This window comes from Canis lupus, chromosome 6 (assembly GCF_003254725.2).
Source record: "Canis lupus dingo isolate Sandy chromosome 6, ASM325472v2, whole genome shotgun sequence".
NCBI classification, from domain to species: Eukaryota; Metazoa; Chordata; class Mammalia; order Carnivora; family Canidae; genus Canis; species Canis lupus.
In genome coordinates this window covers 24,794,685-24,813,049 of record NC_064248.1, presented here as the reverse complement: position 1 = coordinate 24,813,049, position 18,365 = coordinate 24,794,685, and the positions used below count along the sequence as shown (strand labels likewise).

At 43.2% G+C, this 18,365-nt stretch overlaps 2 protein-coding genes across 9 annotated transcripts in view; one reads left to right on the top strand and one right to left on the bottom strand.

The window, feature by feature from the left end:
• PDILT (protein disulfide isomerase like, testis expressed) overlaps positions 1 to 1,908 on the bottom strand; it is a 42,886-nt gene extending 40,978 nt beyond the window's left edge. Inside the window, exon 1 of one of the 2 annotated variants that reach the window (XM_025416360.3) lies at positions 1,630 to 1,908. The gene's annotated coding sequence lies outside the window, so the exon portion shown is untranslated. Of the gene's footprint in view, positions 1 to 1,002; positions 1,242 to 1,629 lie in introns of those variants that run through there. The other variant, XM_025416358.3, reaches the window with a different exon arrangement.
• ACSM5 (acyl-CoA synthetase medium chain family member 5) overlaps positions 1,141 to 18,365 on the top strand; it is a 36,987-nt gene continuing 19,762 nt past the window's right edge. For 2 of the 7 annotated variants that reach the window (XR_003123961.3, XM_025416355.3), the window contains exons 1-7: positions 1,141 to 1,290; positions 4,136 to 4,421; positions 6,774 to 6,990; positions 10,247 to 10,457; positions 13,065 to 13,272; positions 14,157 to 14,300; positions 17,435 to 17,588. Coding sequence is in view for 6 of the 7 variants with exons in the window: in XM_025416355.3 (XP_025272140.3) it covers positions 6,787 to 6,990; positions 10,247 to 10,457; positions 13,065 to 13,272; positions 14,157 to 14,300; positions 17,435 to 17,588 (921 nt within the window). In the remaining variant the exon portion in view is untranslated. Of the gene's footprint in view, positions 1,291 to 3,358; positions 3,471 to 4,135; positions 4,422 to 4,626; positions 4,708 to 5,653; positions 5,829 to 6,773; positions 6,991 to 10,246; positions 10,458 to 13,064; positions 13,273 to 14,156; positions 14,301 to 17,434; positions 17,589 to 18,365 lie in introns of those variants that run through there. The other 5 variants (XM_025416352.3, XM_025416351.3, XM_035717952.2 and 2 more) reach the window with 5 other exon arrangements.

Genomic DNA, 18,365 nt, shown 5'->3' with positions numbered 1-18,365 from the left:
TGCATTTATTTGTTTAACAGAGAGAGCCACAGAGTACAGGCAGGAGGAACAGCAGAGAAAGGCGTTGGATCCCAGGACCTGAGCCAAAGGTGGACACTTAACTGACTGAGCCACCCAGGTGCCCCTCCTCTCTGCTTATTTTTTCCTTCCTCCAGTTCATTCTTCACACATAATTTAGAGATTTCCTTCTGAAACATAGCTTAGATCACATCACTCTCTTGTGGGAAAGTCCAGGGGCCTGCCATCACATATAGTGCACTGGCAGCTCCACACCCCCTCATCCTCATCTTCTGACCTTAGCTCTCTGCTCTCCCTCCCATTCACAGCATGTCATCCATGCTGGTTCCTTCCCTTTCATCAGGCACACCCTGCCTGGGACCTCTGCTTCTGTCTGGAACACCCTGACCCTGATATGCAGCCTTTCTTGGTCATTCAGGTCCTGGCATAAACACCAGCTCCTCCAAGGAAGTGTCTTCCCAGGCTGCTTTGTCTCCCCACTACCACCTCTGCCTCCAGCACTCTTGGCCCCATCACTCTTGTTTGCTTCAAATCCTGTATTATTATTTCTGAGTGTACGTTGTTTCTATTTCTAAACTTCTTCATGCACCTGCCTTTGTTCACAGCTGTTTCCCCGACTCCTAGAACAGTACATGGTCCGGATCTAGAGCTCAGTGAATGTTTTTGAATTAATGAATGAACAAACAGCTGAATTTAATTCTCACACAAACCCCCTAATCCATTTCAGTGATTCTCAACTGTGACTGCACATTAAGATCTCTTGGGGAACCTCAGAAAAATTGACGCTGAAACCCAAACACACTAGATTCTAATTTCATTCATCTGTCTGAGTCTGGGCATCTTTTTTTTGAGGCCCCTTTGGTAATAACACTAATGTGTAGCCATCTACGCAGTGAAGCACACTTAAATTTGTAACAGCCTTGGCAGAAGGAAGGTGGCCAGGGCAGGGCCCGGTGGTCAGAATTGCCAGTTTCAAGCCCATACCTGCAGGAAGCCTGGTTATGCTCAGCCTGCTGGGGCCAAGCTGGGCAGCAAACTCCAGGGCACTTGTGGCAGGAAGTCAGGTTGTGGCCTGGAGAACAGGCTCCTGGCTTCCCTTTGTGACAGAGTAGTTTATGACTTGCAGGCTGCTGAGTGTTCTAAAGAAATCCAGAGGCAGAAATAAAGTCCCTTCCTGGACACACTGGGACTGTACCAGCCTGAGCAGCAGTGTTCCAAGTTCTGGGGTTCTGGAGGACCAGGATGACCTTGGAGAAGAATGGCCATTGTTGGGTAAGAAGACCTTGCCCTGCCCTTGCTGAGAGGAGCATGCCCATGGACAGGGGCGGGGTTGGGGTTCACAGGGAGCACCAGAAATAAAACACACCCTGGGATGCCAAGAGTGGCACATGGGGGGCCTGAACTCAGTGCCTAAACATTGGAATTTGAATCCCAGCTCTATCCCTAAATAGCTGTGTGGCCTTGGGCATGTCACTCACCGTTTCTGAGGCTCGGTTTTCTCACATGTAAAATGTCATAGAACTCGCAGGGCTATTAAAGGGTTAGATAAGCTGACCTGAGCAAAGTGAGCTGCAAGGTACCCGGAGGGCAGAAAGCTGGTCCTCATCCTACCTCCTAGCGTCTGTCCCACTTCCTGTTCTAGCCACACTGGCCTTCTTGTCATTCCTCCAATATGACAATCACATTCTCATCTCAGGGGCATTTGTAGTTTCTTCTGCTGACAGCACTTCACTCGGCTGTATTCAGGTTCTCTCTTATCTCCTGCAAGTCTTTGCTCAAACACCTCCTCCTCAACCTGGGTCTTTCAGATCACTCTGTTTAAAACCATTCATTAACTTCCCCCAACCCACTCTCAGGTACTCTTTCTAGGCCTTCTTTTCTTCCCAGGACTAATCACCTTCTAAATTTCCTATAATTTACTTTGCATAGCAGGTAACAGGTACTCCAAAACATTTGTTGAATGACTAAATAAAAGGCAGTTATTGTCATTATTTGCATCATCATCATTTTTGTCAGGTTGCAGCCCCCCAGTTTTGTGCTGCCTGATTCTTATCATTGATGGATAGCAGTGATGTTGAGATCAGGTTGCCTGAAGAGCAGGCCCTCTGTCCATCCGCCTCCCTCAGAGTAGAGATTGTATCTTTGGATTTGGCTGCAGATTTACAGATGAGAATGATTGCCCGCGACCCAGTAGAGGTCTGAGGAAATGGTATTTGAAGGCCAAGGAGATGATTCTCTGGCCACGCTTGGCAGGGAGGGAGAGGAGCTGCCTCCACGGAAATAGGCCACCCTGGCCTGGTCAGAAAATGAGCCTGAGCCACAGGAGAATAAAACACAGTGGAGGATCAACACCCTGTGTGATGCTAGCTACCGCAAAGCCAGGTAGCTGGCATGTCAGCACCTACTCCCAGAGGCACCCAGAGCACTTCCTCCATCCCTAGAATCCAGTTCCAGGGGTGGGTAAGGAAGGTGCTCTGAAGAGTAAGTGAGCCTGGAGTTCCCGTAGATACTGGGAACTTATACCAGCTTGGATGTGATTCTGGGAAAAAAACAAAAAAAACAAACTTTTACCAAAAACGCCTGCGGTTAATTTTTACTTGCTACACATAGCAACATCTGGCAGATAGAAAATGTTCACTAAATATTAGTTCTCATTTACTCGTCCTTGGCTTAACAAATATTTACTGAACTCTTACTACATGGCAGGGTACTGTTTTATACAGCTGTACCGAAAAATCTAAAGTCTCTATCCTTGTGGAGTTTATTTTCTAGTGTACGTGTGTCGTAAGGGAGGTGACAGGTGACACAGTGAATAAATAGAAAATATTGAACCACAAGTTTGAGAGGTGATGGTTGTATTAATTAACTGCCGTAGCCATTTATGTAATATACAAATTGTATACCTTAAATATATAGGATTTTATTTTTTTTTAAGATTTTATTTTTATTTATTTGACAGAGAGAGCATAAGCAGGGGGAGCGGCAGGCAGAGGGAGAGGGAGAAGCAGGCTCCCCTCTGGGCAGGGAGTCCAATGAGGGGCTCAATCCCAGGACCCTGAGATCATGACCTGAGCCAAAGGCAGATGCTTAACCGAGTGAGCCACCCAGGTGCCCCAAATGTATTGAATTTTATCTGCCAATCATACCACAATAATATTGGATAAAAATATATATTTACAAAATACATTGAATGTTAGGAAGTGATGAACTCTAAGGAGGAAAATCAAGTAGAGAAGGGAGGGTGGGAAGTGTCAGATGAGAGAGGATTCTAGTTGGGGTTAGCGCTGTGGCCCAAGGCGCAGTGAGCAGGGCCTGTGTGTGAGTGGTGATGTAAGGCAGTGAACTGCCTAAGTTGCAGCAACTTCTTGGCAGAGAAACCAAGGAGCACAAAGGCTTGAAGCGGCACTGACTGGGGCCAGCGCACATGGGCACCAAGGACAATTCATAATCAGGTGAAAACCAATAATAATAACAAATCAGTGTTAAAACTCTGGTTGCTTGAAATTGGCCATGCCACCATGGGAACATTTAACCGCAGATATTGGCAAATACTGCGAAACAGGATCTTTTTTAAAAAGCTATTGTTCTCAGGGATTCAGCTTGCCAAGTGGCAGAGAGAACAAACAGCAGGTGGACCAGTGTGGCTGGAGCAGAGCTAGCGAGGGGTAGGAGTAGAGAGCCAGGAAATCATGTGGGGCCTTGCAGATTGCTCTTGGAGCTTTGGCTTGGATTCTGAGCCATGCAGGGAGCCATAGCAGGCTTACCTCGCCTCTCAAAAAAAAGCTGTATTTAGTTTTAATTTTACATACCACAAATTCATTCGAGTATGTCATTATTATTAGTAGCAACAGTAGTAGTAGTAATGCATTTACAGATTTGTGCAGCCATGATCACAGTCCAGATTTAAAACATTTCTATCCCCTCAAAGAGATCCGTTGTGCCCATATGCAGCCATTCCTTGTTTACATACCCAGCTCCAGGCAACTAACTTCTAATCTACTTTAGATCTCTATGCATTGGAGGGTTTGGTGCAGAAAAGGAACATGGTTAACTAATATTATTGTTACTATTGTATCCTATCTGCTAAAACATAATGAAGTTCCTGTTTTCTTTTTAGATGAGGTGGCGACCTGAATTTTCTGGGAAGACATCCAGAGCCACTGGGAGCTGTGAGAGGGCCACTCTCACTGGCTCAAAATGAGCTGGCCAGTTGAAACCGCTGTGTCCGCTGCTGGCTTCGGGCTCTGCTCTCTCTTAGTTGCATTTTGGGTCAAAGCTCCCTGTGGGAGGCTGAATCAGCAAATTGCCTTCTCCAGTGTCCTGGAGGTACCTAAAGGTTTAAGCCCTGTGTTTAGTTGAAACAACGTTGGAGCCCTTTCACATTTCTTGGGTTCAAGAACAAGGTAAGACAGAAATCTTTCAAGGACAGGTGTCAGCTGCCTCTGAGGCCCTTGCTACTTCAACCAAGAAGGGGCATGCCTAAAATGGCCTGGGTTTGGAAGGGATGCCAGGGGATTCTAATTATCAGCTGTCAAGGGGTAGAGGAATCCAAGGGAGGGAGGCAGAGGAAAAGGCTTGGGGCAGAGCAGAAGGGGGGAGGGGAGAGTAGGGAGAGGGTCAGAGAAGGGGAGTCTGAGGCCACAGGGCTGGGAGCTACGACAGAGGCTGGGGCCTAGGCCTTTCTGGTAGGTGAGTCCTTAAGTCATTTGTCCTCTTCAAACCTGACTTTTTGTGTATCTGTAAAACAGAAACAATAGCAGTTATATCATAGAGTTGTCATAAGGATTAAAGGAAATAACATCTGCAAGGTACCTTCCAAATGCTTGGTACACAGTATTAAGCCTTCTGTGAATGGCAATTATTATTGTTTATCTTGTTATTGTGACACATTCTTATTGTTGGTTATTGTCTTAGTCCGTTTGGGCAGCTGTGGTTTAAACAACATTTATATCTCACAGTTCCAGAGATTGCAAAGTCCAAGGTCAAATTGCAGCAGGCAGATTCTGTGTTTGCTGAGAACCCGCTTCTGGTTCACAGATGTCCGTCTTTTTGCTTTGTCCTCACCAGGCGGAAGGGGCAAGGGAGCTCTCTGAGGTCTCAGGATCTGATTACCTCCCAAAGGCCCCCACCTCCTGCTATAATCACAGCGGGGGTTAGGATTTAAAAAGAATCCGAGGGAAGTTCAAAGTCTTTAATCTCTGGCAGTTACATTACCATATTCTGTTGTTATTATTATGACCAAGAGGAATTTGGTAGAAAGAACTTGCATCTATGGGTGCAGCCTGTAGACTGCTTCTCTTGGCTCCTGTGGAAGTGCAAGGTCTAATTCCACAGGTCTAGGGCGGGGTTTGAGGTTCTGCAGTCAACACAAGCTCCCAAGTGATGCTAATGCTGCTTGCTGTACCATAGACCTGACTTTGAATAGCAAGACATTGAAACTGCCCTGTCCAATATGGTAGCCACCAGCCACCTGTTGAGCCTTTGAAATGTGGCTAGTCCAAACTGAGGTATGCTTATAAGGGTAAAATACATGTTGGATTGTGGGGACTTAGAACCAAAAAGATAAAAAATAAAAAGAATGTAAAATATCTCTTAGGTAATTTCTTTTTACCTTGATAATATGTTGAAATTATAGGAGTTAGCCAGTGCTAACCGAGAAGAAAGGCAAAGCTGAAATAAAAAGGAAACATTTATTTGGGGTCTCAGAATTGTGATTCAGAAAACACAGATTTGGGCAGCAATCCAAATAATGCCACTACCACCCACCACCACCACCCCTACTCCAGGGAACAAAAACCAAGTTTTTTTTGGTAAGTTTTTCTTTTTTAAGAGAGAAGGGAGGTGGGCAGTGGGAGAAAGAGAGGGAGAATCTTTACGAGGCTCTATGTTCAGCACAGAGCCACTGCAGGGCCACTGTGGGGCCAAAGGCAGGGCTCAAGGCAGGGCTCGATCTCACGACCCTAAGATCATGACCTGAGCTGAAATCATACTGTAGAAAGTTGCAGGTACTCAGGCTGAATCCTTGGAATATTTGTGGTTTGGCTCAGTTTAAAAGCTCATGGTTCTACCAGTGAGGACGTGCATAAGGCCCACCACCTTCATGGATGGCCTCCAGGTTCATTTTAAAATTTAATATTTTATATTTTTAGATTTTATTTATTTGAGAGAGAGAGAGAGGTTGAAACAGCATGAACAGGGTTAGGGGTAGAGGGAGAGGAAGAGAGAGAAACAGACTCCCCAATAAGTGGGGAACCCAACGTGAGACTGGATCTCAGGGTCCTGGGATCATGACTTGAGCTGAAGGCAGGTGTTTAACGGACTGAGCCACCCAGGCGCCCCCTCCAGGCTCATTTTAAAACCCCTTGACATGCATGACCCCATTTTATTTCACCTTTCATACTAGTTAAGTAAAATAATATTATAATTCATTTCACCTTTTTTTTTTTGAATGAAGCTACTAGAAAAATTGTACATTATGGGTGTGGCTTACATTATATTATTGGGAAGACTTGAGAAGTTGGCTCTTGAGTTACTGACCTCAGACCCACAGAGATCCACAGGGAGTGAGAGGTTGAAGTGATGGATCTCAGGCTCAGGGAGATGGAATGACTAAAATCACATGATAGAATTAAGACTAATGCCCAAGACTGTGTTTACAAATCAGTGTGTACTATAGTCACCATCATGGCTGCCACAGATTTCTCCACAAAGCCCAGAATTCAGGATTGTGTTATTTCTCTTCCCTTTGGTGACAGGCTACACAATAACATGATGCCATGGCTAAGAGGACGGGTACTCTGGGTGCTGAGGAATGCCCGGGGATTCTGTGGGCTTCGTGGGCAACAAGCCCCTCTACCAGACCCTCAGAAGCTTGTGGCCACCTGGGAAGCCATCAGCCTGGGGAGGCAGCCAGTACCTGAGTACTTCAACTTTGCCCATGATGTGCTGGACATGTGGAGTCAGCTGGAAAAGGTGAGGCCCGCTGTGTCCTAGTGTCTGTCTTGGGCCTCAGAGGCTGCTCTCAATTACCCCAATGTGACTCAAGGCTATAACACAGGTGGACATTTGACCTGGTAATTTTGCAAGTCCTAAAACTTAAACTGTTAGCATTTAAGCCTTAAGGGAAAAAGAATTATGACCAAGTTTCATGAGCTTTAGACACTTAGCCCAATCCCTGATGCATCTCATATTCTTGAACACAAATCACATAGTTGAGACAGTTGTGCCCACTTTGATTCTCTTCCCATCATTCTGATCAAGTGAAAGAGAAAGTTTGGTTTTGATTCTTTTCTGTTGTTAGTATTTCTCTCACTATTGCGTTCTCCCCCCTACTTTCTCTCTCTCTCTCTCTCTTTTGAGAGAGAGAGTGCAGAGGTGGAGGAGCAGAGGGAGAGGGAGAGAGAATCTTACGCAGGCTCCACACTCTGTGTGGAGTCCACAGGGGGCTCGATCTCATGACACTGAGATCACGACCTGAGCCAAAATAAAGAGTTGGATGCTTCCTGAACTTACTTCCTTTTAAATAAGGAGAAAGCATGGTTGAGGCTCAAAGCTTTTCACAGATCACAGCAGATATGTAGGATTAAATTAAGATTATCTTGATTTCTTTGTGTGTGTCTGAGCATGTACTTCCTTCTTTAATTTTCTCTTCCTTAGCTGTCTGTTGTGTCTCTTGCTGTATTTTATAGTCACTTTTTATTTATGCTAAAGATGCTTTTTATTTTATAGTAGGAGAGTATAAACTTTATCTCAAAGCAATTTACTTATGTTAATTTTAAGAAGAGCTTGTGTAAGGAAAAATGGTGAGGAAACTAATACTAATAGTAGACTCAATAGAAGTATGCTGTTAGTGGATATAGTGAAGTATGAAGGCAGCTTTGCAGTCAGCTAGAAATGGTGCATCCCTGGGACACCTGGGTGGCTCAGCGGTTGAGCGTCTGCCTTTGGCTCAGGGCGTGATCCTGGAGTACAGGGATCGAGTCCCACATCGGGCTCCCTGCATGGGGCCTGCTTCTCCCTCTGCCTCTCCGTGTCTCTCATGAATAAATAAATAAAATCTTAAAAAAATAAAAATAGAACTACCGTATGATCCCGCTATCCCACTTCTGGCTATACATGCAAAGGAAAGAAAACCACCATCCTGAAGAGCAGTCCGCACTCCTGTGCTTGTTGGGCCATTACTCATAATAGCCAAGGTCAGGGGAGCAACCTGAGTATTCACTGATGGATGAATAGATAGAGAAAATATGGCATTTACATGCAGTGGCATATTATCTCAGTCATAAACACTGAAATTCTGTCGCAATATGGGTGCCCCTGGAGGACAGCTTCTCCCTTTGCCTATGTCTGTACCTCTCTCTCTCTCTGTGTCTCTCATGAATAAATAAATAAAATCTTAAAAAAAAAAAAAAAGAAATGGTTCATCCACTTGAAATGTGACCTTGGACAAATGCCCTAAGCTCTTTGGATCTCAGTTTTCTCATCTATAAATTGGAAGCCATACCATCTGCTCACAACCTAGAGTTGTTGTGAGAATAAAATAAGAAGCATATAGGAGATGGAGCTGAGACACCCCATTCCTGTCTACAAAGTCTGAGCTCTTTTTCCACACTGAGATCGTTCTTAGAGAGTTTCTCATAATGATAAATACAAACAGGGTTACATCTGCAAAAATGGTGGAATAAGGGCTTTCTAAAATGTTATCCTCTATAAAAACAACAAAAATTAAAAAAAAAAAACTTGGAAAAATTGCCAGAATCTACTTCTTAAAACTGGAAACTAACCAAAGGCTGGAATAGCTCAGGGAGTGTTTATTAAGCACTCATTAAAGATTTGGGTGAATCTCAGAATGCCCCTGAGATATTGCCTCATTATGCAAAAATAACATATCCCTCATAACAATTTTGGGAAAAGTTTAAAACACATCTGATGAATTTCAACTTTCAGAAACAAGGACCACCAGAAAATATTAGTCTCAACATTTTGTATGCTGAAGTCTGCCTTTGATAAAGTTGAACTGTACATTTTTTAAACTTGATTGCCATCAAAGCAGAAATTATAAAGTTGCAAAACAATGATAACACATCCCAAATTGATCTAGACACTCAATATAATCTTTATTAAAATCCCAGTAGACTTCTTTGCAGAAATAAATGATCTTGTCCAAAAATTTATGTAGAAAGGCAAGGGACCCATAATAACCAAAACAGTCTCTCTTTTTTTAAGATTTTTTTTAATTCATGAGAGACACAGAGAGAGGCAGAGACATAGGCAGAGAGAGAAGCAGGCTCCCCGACTCCATCCCAGGACCCCAGGATCACAACCTGAGCCAAAGGCAGATACTCAACCACTGAGCCACCCAGGCATCCTACCACAACAGTCTTGATAAAGAAACAGAACAGGATTCACACTTCCCTATTTCAAAACCTATTACTAAGTGACAGTAATAAACTGTGTGAAAAAAAGAAAGACAGTGTGGCGCTGGTAAAAAGATAGATATGGATGAATAGGATAGAATTGAGAGTCCAGAAATAAACCCATAAATCTATGGTCAGTTGATTTTAAACAAAGTTGCTAATAAATTCAAGGGGGAAAGAATTGTCTTCCCAACTTGTAGTGCTGGCACATATTGTATGATTCCATTCATATGAAATATCCAGAATAGCCAAATCCATAGAGAAAATGTAGATTAGTGAGTGGTTGCCAAGGGCTGGGGAAAAAGGGGGATTAGGGAGTGCCTGCTAATCTGTACCGTATTTCTTTTTAGGATAATGAAAATGTTCTGGAATTAGATAGTGGCAATGATTACACCGTTTCATGAATATACCAAAAACCATTGAATTGTGCACTCCAGAATAGTAAATTTTATGGTATGAGAATTATATCTTAAAAAAAAGAAGAAGACACAGAACAGTGTGAATCATATGCTACCTATTGCATTAAAAAGATGGTACAGAAAACAGAATATACTTAACATTTCCCTAAAGAAACACTGAACAGATATGCAAGAAACTAGTAATATTTGTTACACATTGAAGCAGGTGAAATGGGGAACAGGGTAGATGGGCACAAGATGGGAGTAAGCCTTCTCAATGCATCTTTTCATTGTTTTGAATTTGAACCCTGTGACTATAACACTATAAAAAATAAAATTAAATTTAAAAAATCAAGCAAACAAAATTCCTAAACAAATGTTTTCTATTTCTTTTCTGCCTATGCTGCTGTCTAGGCTGGGCACCGGCAACAGATCCCTGCATTCTGGTGGGTCAATGGCATGGGAGAAGAGATCAAATGGAGCTTTGAGGAGCTGGGGAAGCAATCCAGGAAGGCAGCTAATGTGCTCCAAGGCATGTGTGGCCTTCAGCCTGGGGACAGGATAATGCTGGTGCTCCCACGGCTCCCAGAGTGGTGGCTGGTCAGTGTGGCATGTATACGGACAGGTCAGTGAGCAGGGCTGAGGCTACCAGTTGGGGTGGACACACCTGCCAGAACTTTGCAGAATCCACATGTTTTGGGAGATGCAGCAAAGTGAACCCTATGTGGGGTTTTGTTTACTTCCCCTTTGCTCCACAATCACGCACTTGACTGAGCCCAGGGGTCAGATAGTAATGTAATTGATGAAAGTGGGTCAGTGTGAGGCAATTAGAAGCCCTGGGGGCTTTACTAAACTGGACGTCACATGCCTCATCACACAGGGACAAGTGCTTCTCTCCCTCCAACCAGATGTTTCCATGTGTGAAGGAGGGCCAATGTTTCCAGCACTTTAGACTTTGTAATAGAAAACTCTGGATTTTTATGAGGAAGAAAAAAAAAAGCTTCTTATCTTTTAATGTTGAGAACTAAATAAACTTTTAAAAAATTCTGAGTGGGACAAACCAAACATATCTTTGGCTGGTTGTAGCTTGGGAGGTGCTAGTGTGTGGAGAGTAATGCAATTACAGATAAGAGACCTTCATAATCAATCCACATTAGTTTCACTCTTAGACTTTATGGCTCTCACCACCACAGCATCTACCAGCTTCCAAGGGGAAGAAGAGGGGACAAAATAATCAAAGCAATAAGATAAGCCCCTGAGGGTTCCTCCTCCTGCTGTAATGAATGGCCAAAGCAGTGGACCATTGATCTTCCTGAGATGATTCCTCCAGCAGAGGAGCAGAGGAGGCAAAAGGACACAGTCCATAGAACTCACAGGGCCTCTGCTGATCCTGTCTTATTGAAAGGACTGGAGGGTTTTTTGTTTTTGTTTTTGTTTTTTGCTGATTTTACAAAAGCAAGAGAACTACTTTTAATGGAGAGCTGATTCCTCCATCCTCTGGAAACTTTCCATCACTTAGAATGTTTCCGACCCCCTCCCAATCCTGTCCATAGAACAATCTGCCTGAAATACAGATGCTTTTACAAATAATGTTTGCAAAATAGAGGGATATAAACTCACACCAAACAATTAGGTTGCTATATGAACAAGTTGAGTCAACCATTTTTTGAATGGATTGTCAAAAAAAAAAAAAAAAGGAGGCAGGAACTTTCATTTTATTTTTATATATTTTTGCACAGTATATAGAAATGAACACCATTCTAATGTCTACAGCTAGAGGAAAAGAAACAGGCACACAGGTTTGAGGAGTTCTCCATATTCAGCCATGACATATAAGGCTTATTTAAACGAAGGCCAAGGTAAGGGAGCCCTTGGACTTTTCTTAAGGACCTACTATGTGCCATGCACTGTGTTGCGTACTTTGATAGATCAAAACTTCCTTTTGGGGTATGATTTTAATTATTTTCCCTGTTACCTAAATGTCTCCAGTTTCTCCAATCATGCAAATTCATCCATTTCTTTGATGTCCAAATAAAATAACTCAAGGCGACATCACACATGACTATGTCAAGCCCAACATCCTCTCCAACATCTTAGAGGATATCCAAGGTGGATGCCCTCACATTCTCACATTCCCATGTTTTCCTGATGTGCACTGATCACCTCTCTTCCAGCCTGTGGTGTTGGACTCATTTCTCTTGCTGACAGCCCAGCTGTCCACTCTCTGACTGGGCCCCCAAAGCACACCACACACAACTCAAGGTGGGACAGACTTATTCTGGGAATCGCTAAAACAGAGAGATGAACTGAGGAAACACTGTTCAGCTTCAAAAGTGTTCAGGTTAGGGTTTAAATCCAATAAAAGTTCAGGAGATAAAGCAAAGTGTAACGGGAACTCTGGTGTGGCTCCCATAGCATTTGGGATTGACCACTTCTTCTGTCTACTGTCCATACTCACTGGCCATGGCAGGATAACCAGTTCCTTTAGGAGCTCTCTCTCCCCCCCTCCTCATCTGTGAAATGAGAGTGCTGGCTTCAATGGAGTGTTTACAACCTGTTCTGAGATACTCAGGTGTCTTTTCAGGTGTCTGATTAAAATTTGTCCCTGCTTTCTGCTTCCTCATCCCTTCCCCTTGGGAAGAGACAGACTCAGCTACCTTCAGAATGGCTTTGGTCTTATATGAGTCCTGGAGCTCCCACCTACTAAACCTGCCCTCCCACCACCCACCCCAAGAGATCCACCCTCAACACTAGGATTTGTTGTAGCTTTTTGTTTGCAGGCATGGAAAATCATTGAGCTAGGTTATCTCTAAGGTAGTATAATATAACATTCAAGATCATGGACTCCTAGGTTTACTACCTCCTGGATTCACTATCCCAGCTCTATAATGTGTTAGCCACGTGATCCTGGGCAAGTTATTCCATTTAATTAAGGTATAAGGGTCTGAGTCTTAGTTATTGTTGTTTAATCTGCAAAATGCATAATAGCACCTACTCTCCAGGGTTGTGAGAATTAAATGAAATAATGCATATATAGGTCTTAGAACATGTAAGTGCTCCATAAACATATTCTAGATTTCATTATTATCATTATTGTTACCTTTCCCAGTTCAAGCATTCCAACCCTTACTAGTCCCTTCCTTTCCTATCTCTTGGGGCTATCTGGTCTGGACCTCTTCGCAGGGGTCTTCCCCAGCTGCCCAATCAATATCCCCTCTCTGTGTGGTACCAGGGGCTGTTATGATACCAGGTGTCTCTCAGCTGACGGAGAAGGACCTCAAATATCGGCTGCAGGCATCCAGAGCCAAGTCCATTATCACTAGTGACTCTCTGGCTCCGCGGGTGGATGCCATTAGTGCTGACTGTCCCTCCCTCCAGTCCAAGCTACTGGTGTCCAACAGCAGTCGGCCAGGCTGGATGAACTTCAGGGAACTCCTTCGGTAAGTTGGGGTTCTCTAGAGAACAGGATAAAGATAAGGCCAAGGCTTTTCTCCTTTAAGTACTAGGAGACGGAATACAGTGCTGATTATACAGGAAGAAAGCGAACCAGAAAGGAGCACTCACTGTGGAGGCCACATGGGCTAAGACCAAATCCTGGTGACCACCTTAAGATCCTTCAAAGTCACTTGCTTAAGCAGTACTAGAATTGTCATTAGCCTTTTTGGGTGCCATTTGCTTCTGCAGTGGTGGTAGTGGTTACAGAGCTATTCACCAGAGTAAACAAGATAACCCATATGATGCATTTAGGACATAGTAGGTGATCAATTAGCAATATAATAATAGCTACCATGCAATGAGTGCTTAGTGTATACTAGGCAAGCATTTACCTACATTTCATTCATACACCAAAGGTGTAAGGAACATCTGTTTTGTGATAAGCATTGTGTTTAAGTGAGTCACAGCATCATTTTTGAACCTCCATTTCCTTATTTACAAAGGGTTCTAATGATAGTACCTACCCCAGGAGGTCATTGTAGGACTCAGGTATGCAAGCTGGAGCTTCCAGCACAGTATAAAAGTATGTATTTTTAAGGGTTTTATTTATCTATTTGAGAGAGAGAGTATGAGAAAGTGCAGGAGCGGGATGAGAGGCAGAAGGAGAAGCATACTCCCCACTGAGCAGGGAGCCTGACAGGGGGCTCCATCCCTGGATTCCAGGATCATGACCTGAGCAGAAGGCAGATGCTTAACCAACTGGGCCACCCAGGTGCCCCTCATGTAACATTTATTAAAATGGTGGTCAATATTGTTGTTATAAATATTACTGTTGTTAGGACTAATTTTTACTACTTATAATATTACCTAAGATTTTTATATTTTACAGTGAGGCATCGACAGAGCACAACTGTGTGAGGACCAAGAGTCAAAACCCTATGGCTATCTACTTTACAAGTGGCACTACTGGAGCTCCCAAGATGGTCGAGCACTCCCAGGCTAGCTATGGACTGGGTTTTGTGGCCAGTGGAAGGTACCAGGGAAAGTTCATTTGCTGGGTCCTGGGAACAGAAAGTAGGGAGTGAGCTGGAGGAATATGAGTAAGAGGCATAGTGACAAGAGAGCTAACAGTGGCAAATTGGGTAGAATCTGAAGGCTTTTGGCTTGCTTTAACTTTGAGCAAAGTGAGAAGCCATCAGAGGATTTTGTTTTCATTTTTGAATTGTGGTAAAAGATACTTAACATAAAATTTACCATTTTAACCATTTTTTAAAGTATAGACTTCAGTGTCATTAAGGACATTCACATTGTTGTGCAATCATCCCCACCATCTATCTCTGGAACTTCTCCATTCTGCAAATCTGAATTCACATTACACAAGACATGTTACACAATAATTCCCTATTCCCTCTCCCCTCTGCTCTGACAACCACCATTCTACTTTCTATCTCTATGAATTTGACTTCTCTGGAAACTGCCTGTAAGTAATCATACAGTATTTTTCCTTTCATGTCTGACTCATTGCATTTGGCATAACATCCTCAAGTTTCATCCATGTTGTAGCATGTGTCAGAATTTCCTTCCTTATTAAGGCTCAATAATATTCCGATATATATAAATAACATCCCAATGTTGCTTATCCAGTCACCCATGGATGGACACAGGTTGCTTCCCAACTTTTTGGCTGTTGTGACTAGTGCTGCTTTTAACATGGGTACATAGCATCTATTCAAAACTCTGCCTTTAATTCCTTGGGGTTTATACCCAGAAGTGGAATTGCTGAATGATATAGTGATTCTATGTTTAATTTTCTGAGGAACATTGGAGTATTCTGAGCAGAAGAGTGATGTGGATCTGATTTGTTTTTTTAAAGGATCTCTCAGGAGTTTGGGTTGAGAATAAACCATAAGAGGGACAAGGGGTGAAGCAGAGGTCCACTTCAGAGACCAGTGCATAAAGAGGCAAAAGTAGAGGCTTTCCAGAGGGAGTGAGAAGAACTAAGATTCTGAATGTATTTTGAGCATAAGCCTAATAAGATTACTTGACAGGTTTGACATGAAGTGAGAGAGATGAGTCAGGGATGATGCCAAGTTTTATGGCCTAGCAACCAGAAGCATTAACTGATAGTGGGAAGACTAGGATGAGCTGTCTGGTGGGAAGAACGTGAGCAGTCCGTTTTCAGCATTCTAAGTTTGAGATGCTTAGTAGACATCTCCATATCCTGAGTTAAGGATGGAGACACTGAGGATACATGTGTAGAGTTAGTAGGAAAGATTCATGCTGGAATTATCAAGAAAGTGGTACTTAATGCCTTGAGATTGGATGAGATCAGCAAAGAGTAATGAACACTGAGAATGTCAGTTCATTGTCAGTGAATGAGCACCAAATGTCTGAGGCCTTTCCACAATGAAGGGATAAGCAAGGAAAACTCAGAGGAGACTAAGAAGGATCACTTGCCATCAGGGAAATACAAATCAAAACCACAATGAGATACCACCTCACACCAGTGAGAATGAGGAAAATTAACAAGGCAGGAAATCCACAAATGTTGGAGAAGATGCGGAGAAAAGGGAACCCTCTTACACTGTTGGTGGGAATGTGAAATGGTGCAGCCACTCTGGAAAACTCTGTGGAGGTTCCTCAAAGAGTTAAAAATAGATCTGCCCTACGACCCAGCAATTGCACTGCTGGGGATTTACCCCAAAGATACAGATGCAATGAAACGCCGGGACACCTGCACCCCGGTGTTTCTAGCAGCAATGTCTACAATAGCCAAACTGTGGAAGGAGCCTCAGTGTCCATGGAAAGATGAATGGATAAAGAAGATGTGGTTTATGTATACAATGGAATATTACTCAGCCATTAGAAATGACAACTACCCACCATTTGCTTCGACGTGGCTGGAACTAGAGGGAATTATGCTGAGTGAAATAAGTCAATCGGAGAAGGACAAACATTATATGGTCTCTCTCATTCATTTGGGGAATATAAATAATAGTGAAAGGGAATAGAGGGGAAGGGAGAAGAAATGAGTAGGAAATATCAGAAAGGGGGACAGAACATGGAAGACTCCTAACTCTGGGAAACGAACTAGGGGTGGTGGAAGGGGAGGAGGGTAGTGGGTGGGGGTGACTGGTTGGTGGGCACTGAGCGGGGCACTTGACGGGATGAGCACTGGGTGTTATTCTGTATGTTGGCAAATTGAACACCAATAAAAAATAAATTTATTATTAAAATTAAATAAATAAATAAATAAATAAATAAATAAATAAATAAATAATAAATCAGGAGCAGCCATTGAGTAGGTTGAGGACCAGGAGACCATGTATTCCAGAATCAAGTGCTGAACATGATCACTTTTCTTTGCTCGCAGGCACTGCTTTCCCTTCTTGGTTGTGCTTCCTTCTCTGACTCCCCTGTGTAGCTCCTATGCATCATTTGCATCTCACTCAGGTCTCACCTCTTGGGGAAACATTTCTCAGATTCCATCTCCATCCTTTATCTGGGTTGGGTGCCCATTCTCTGTAATTGCATAAGGCTCTGTGTTTAACTCTATGAAAGCTCACTCTACAGGGGCCTCCCGGAGGGACCTATCATCCCTCAAAGCAAGACTAATCATTCTTTCCTACACGCTAATGCCAAGTCCTGAGTAAGTGTTAAAGAAAATGCCCTCATCACATTGTACTGAGATTATGTGTTCCCTTATATATCACTCCACTAGACAGTGAGCTCTTAAAGACATGGGATCTTTTTTTTTTTTTTAAGATTTTATTTATTTATTCATGAGAATACACAGAGAGGAGAGAGAGAGAGGCAGAGACACAGGCAGAGGGAGAAGCAGGCTCCATGCACCGAGAGCCCGACGTGGGACTCGATCCCGGGTCTCCAGGATCGCGCCCTGGGCCAAAGGCAGGCGCCAAACCGCTGCGCCACCCAGGGATCTGTCTTTTTAATTCTATATCCTTCACCTAGGGAATAAATACATAGAATATACTCAATAAAAGCTTGTTGAGACAAAGATTGACTTTATGGTTCTTGTACAGATTTGATAACTATAAGTGAGTATCCACTGTGGGCAAGGCTCCACATAAGGTTACATGGATAATATAATCCTTTTTAAAGGTAGAATCATTGCTGAGAGTTCTGACTTTCTTTAATTTTTGGCAGGCAGTGGGTGGATTTGACCAAATCGGACATCTTCTGGAACACGTCTGACACTGGCTGGGTAAAGGCAGCTTGGACCCTCTTCTCTGCCTGGTCTAATGGATCTTGTATTTTTGTACATGAGCTGCCCCGAGTTGATGTCAAGGTTATTCTGAATGTAAGGAACAAAAACATGACTTATGAGTTGCATGTAAATGAGTGGAATATAGGTTTTGAATTTGCAGGAGAAAAGGCATGAATAAGTGACAGTAAGGCTTCTTTGGTGGCCTCCTTCCATATCTGATTTCTGCTCATTTGCCTATCTTCAATTATTGCCTATCCTCTAACTAGATCCCTAGTCATAAGACCATTTCATGTCTCTAAACATTTGCATATTCTATTTTATCTGCATGAGGTAGCTCTCCCTCCATCACCTTCTTCTTTATGCTCCTGTTAAAACCCTAATTATTTTCCAACACTTTGAGAAAAATCATAGTCTACTTCTCAATTCCATGTGCTACCATCCCTGGGGCTTAGTGTGTTTTATCCAACACTGGAGTCCTGGTGACTCTGGACTCCAACCTCCCAGGATTTTCTCATAATTATTGAGCCCAGTGAAGACATGGGGCACCTTTCTTCTGCCCTCCACATTCTAATCGCCATTCCTTAAAACATCTGAGGCACCATCTGCCTGTGCCCTTTGCATGGAGGTAAGCTGTCACCTGGTGGCTAATAGCATAGGCTGTACCATCACTCAGACCTGGTTTCTGATCCTGCGTCTTCCATTTGCTAGCTGTGTGTCCTTGGGGAAGTCACTGAATTTCCCTGAGCCTCAATTTCCTCATCATCATCTGTAGGAAGAAAGGGATAATTCTATGTTCTATGGAGAATGAAACTAGGCATAGGGCCCAGCACATATTGATTATTATTGCCACGATCAAGCTTACCATCATCA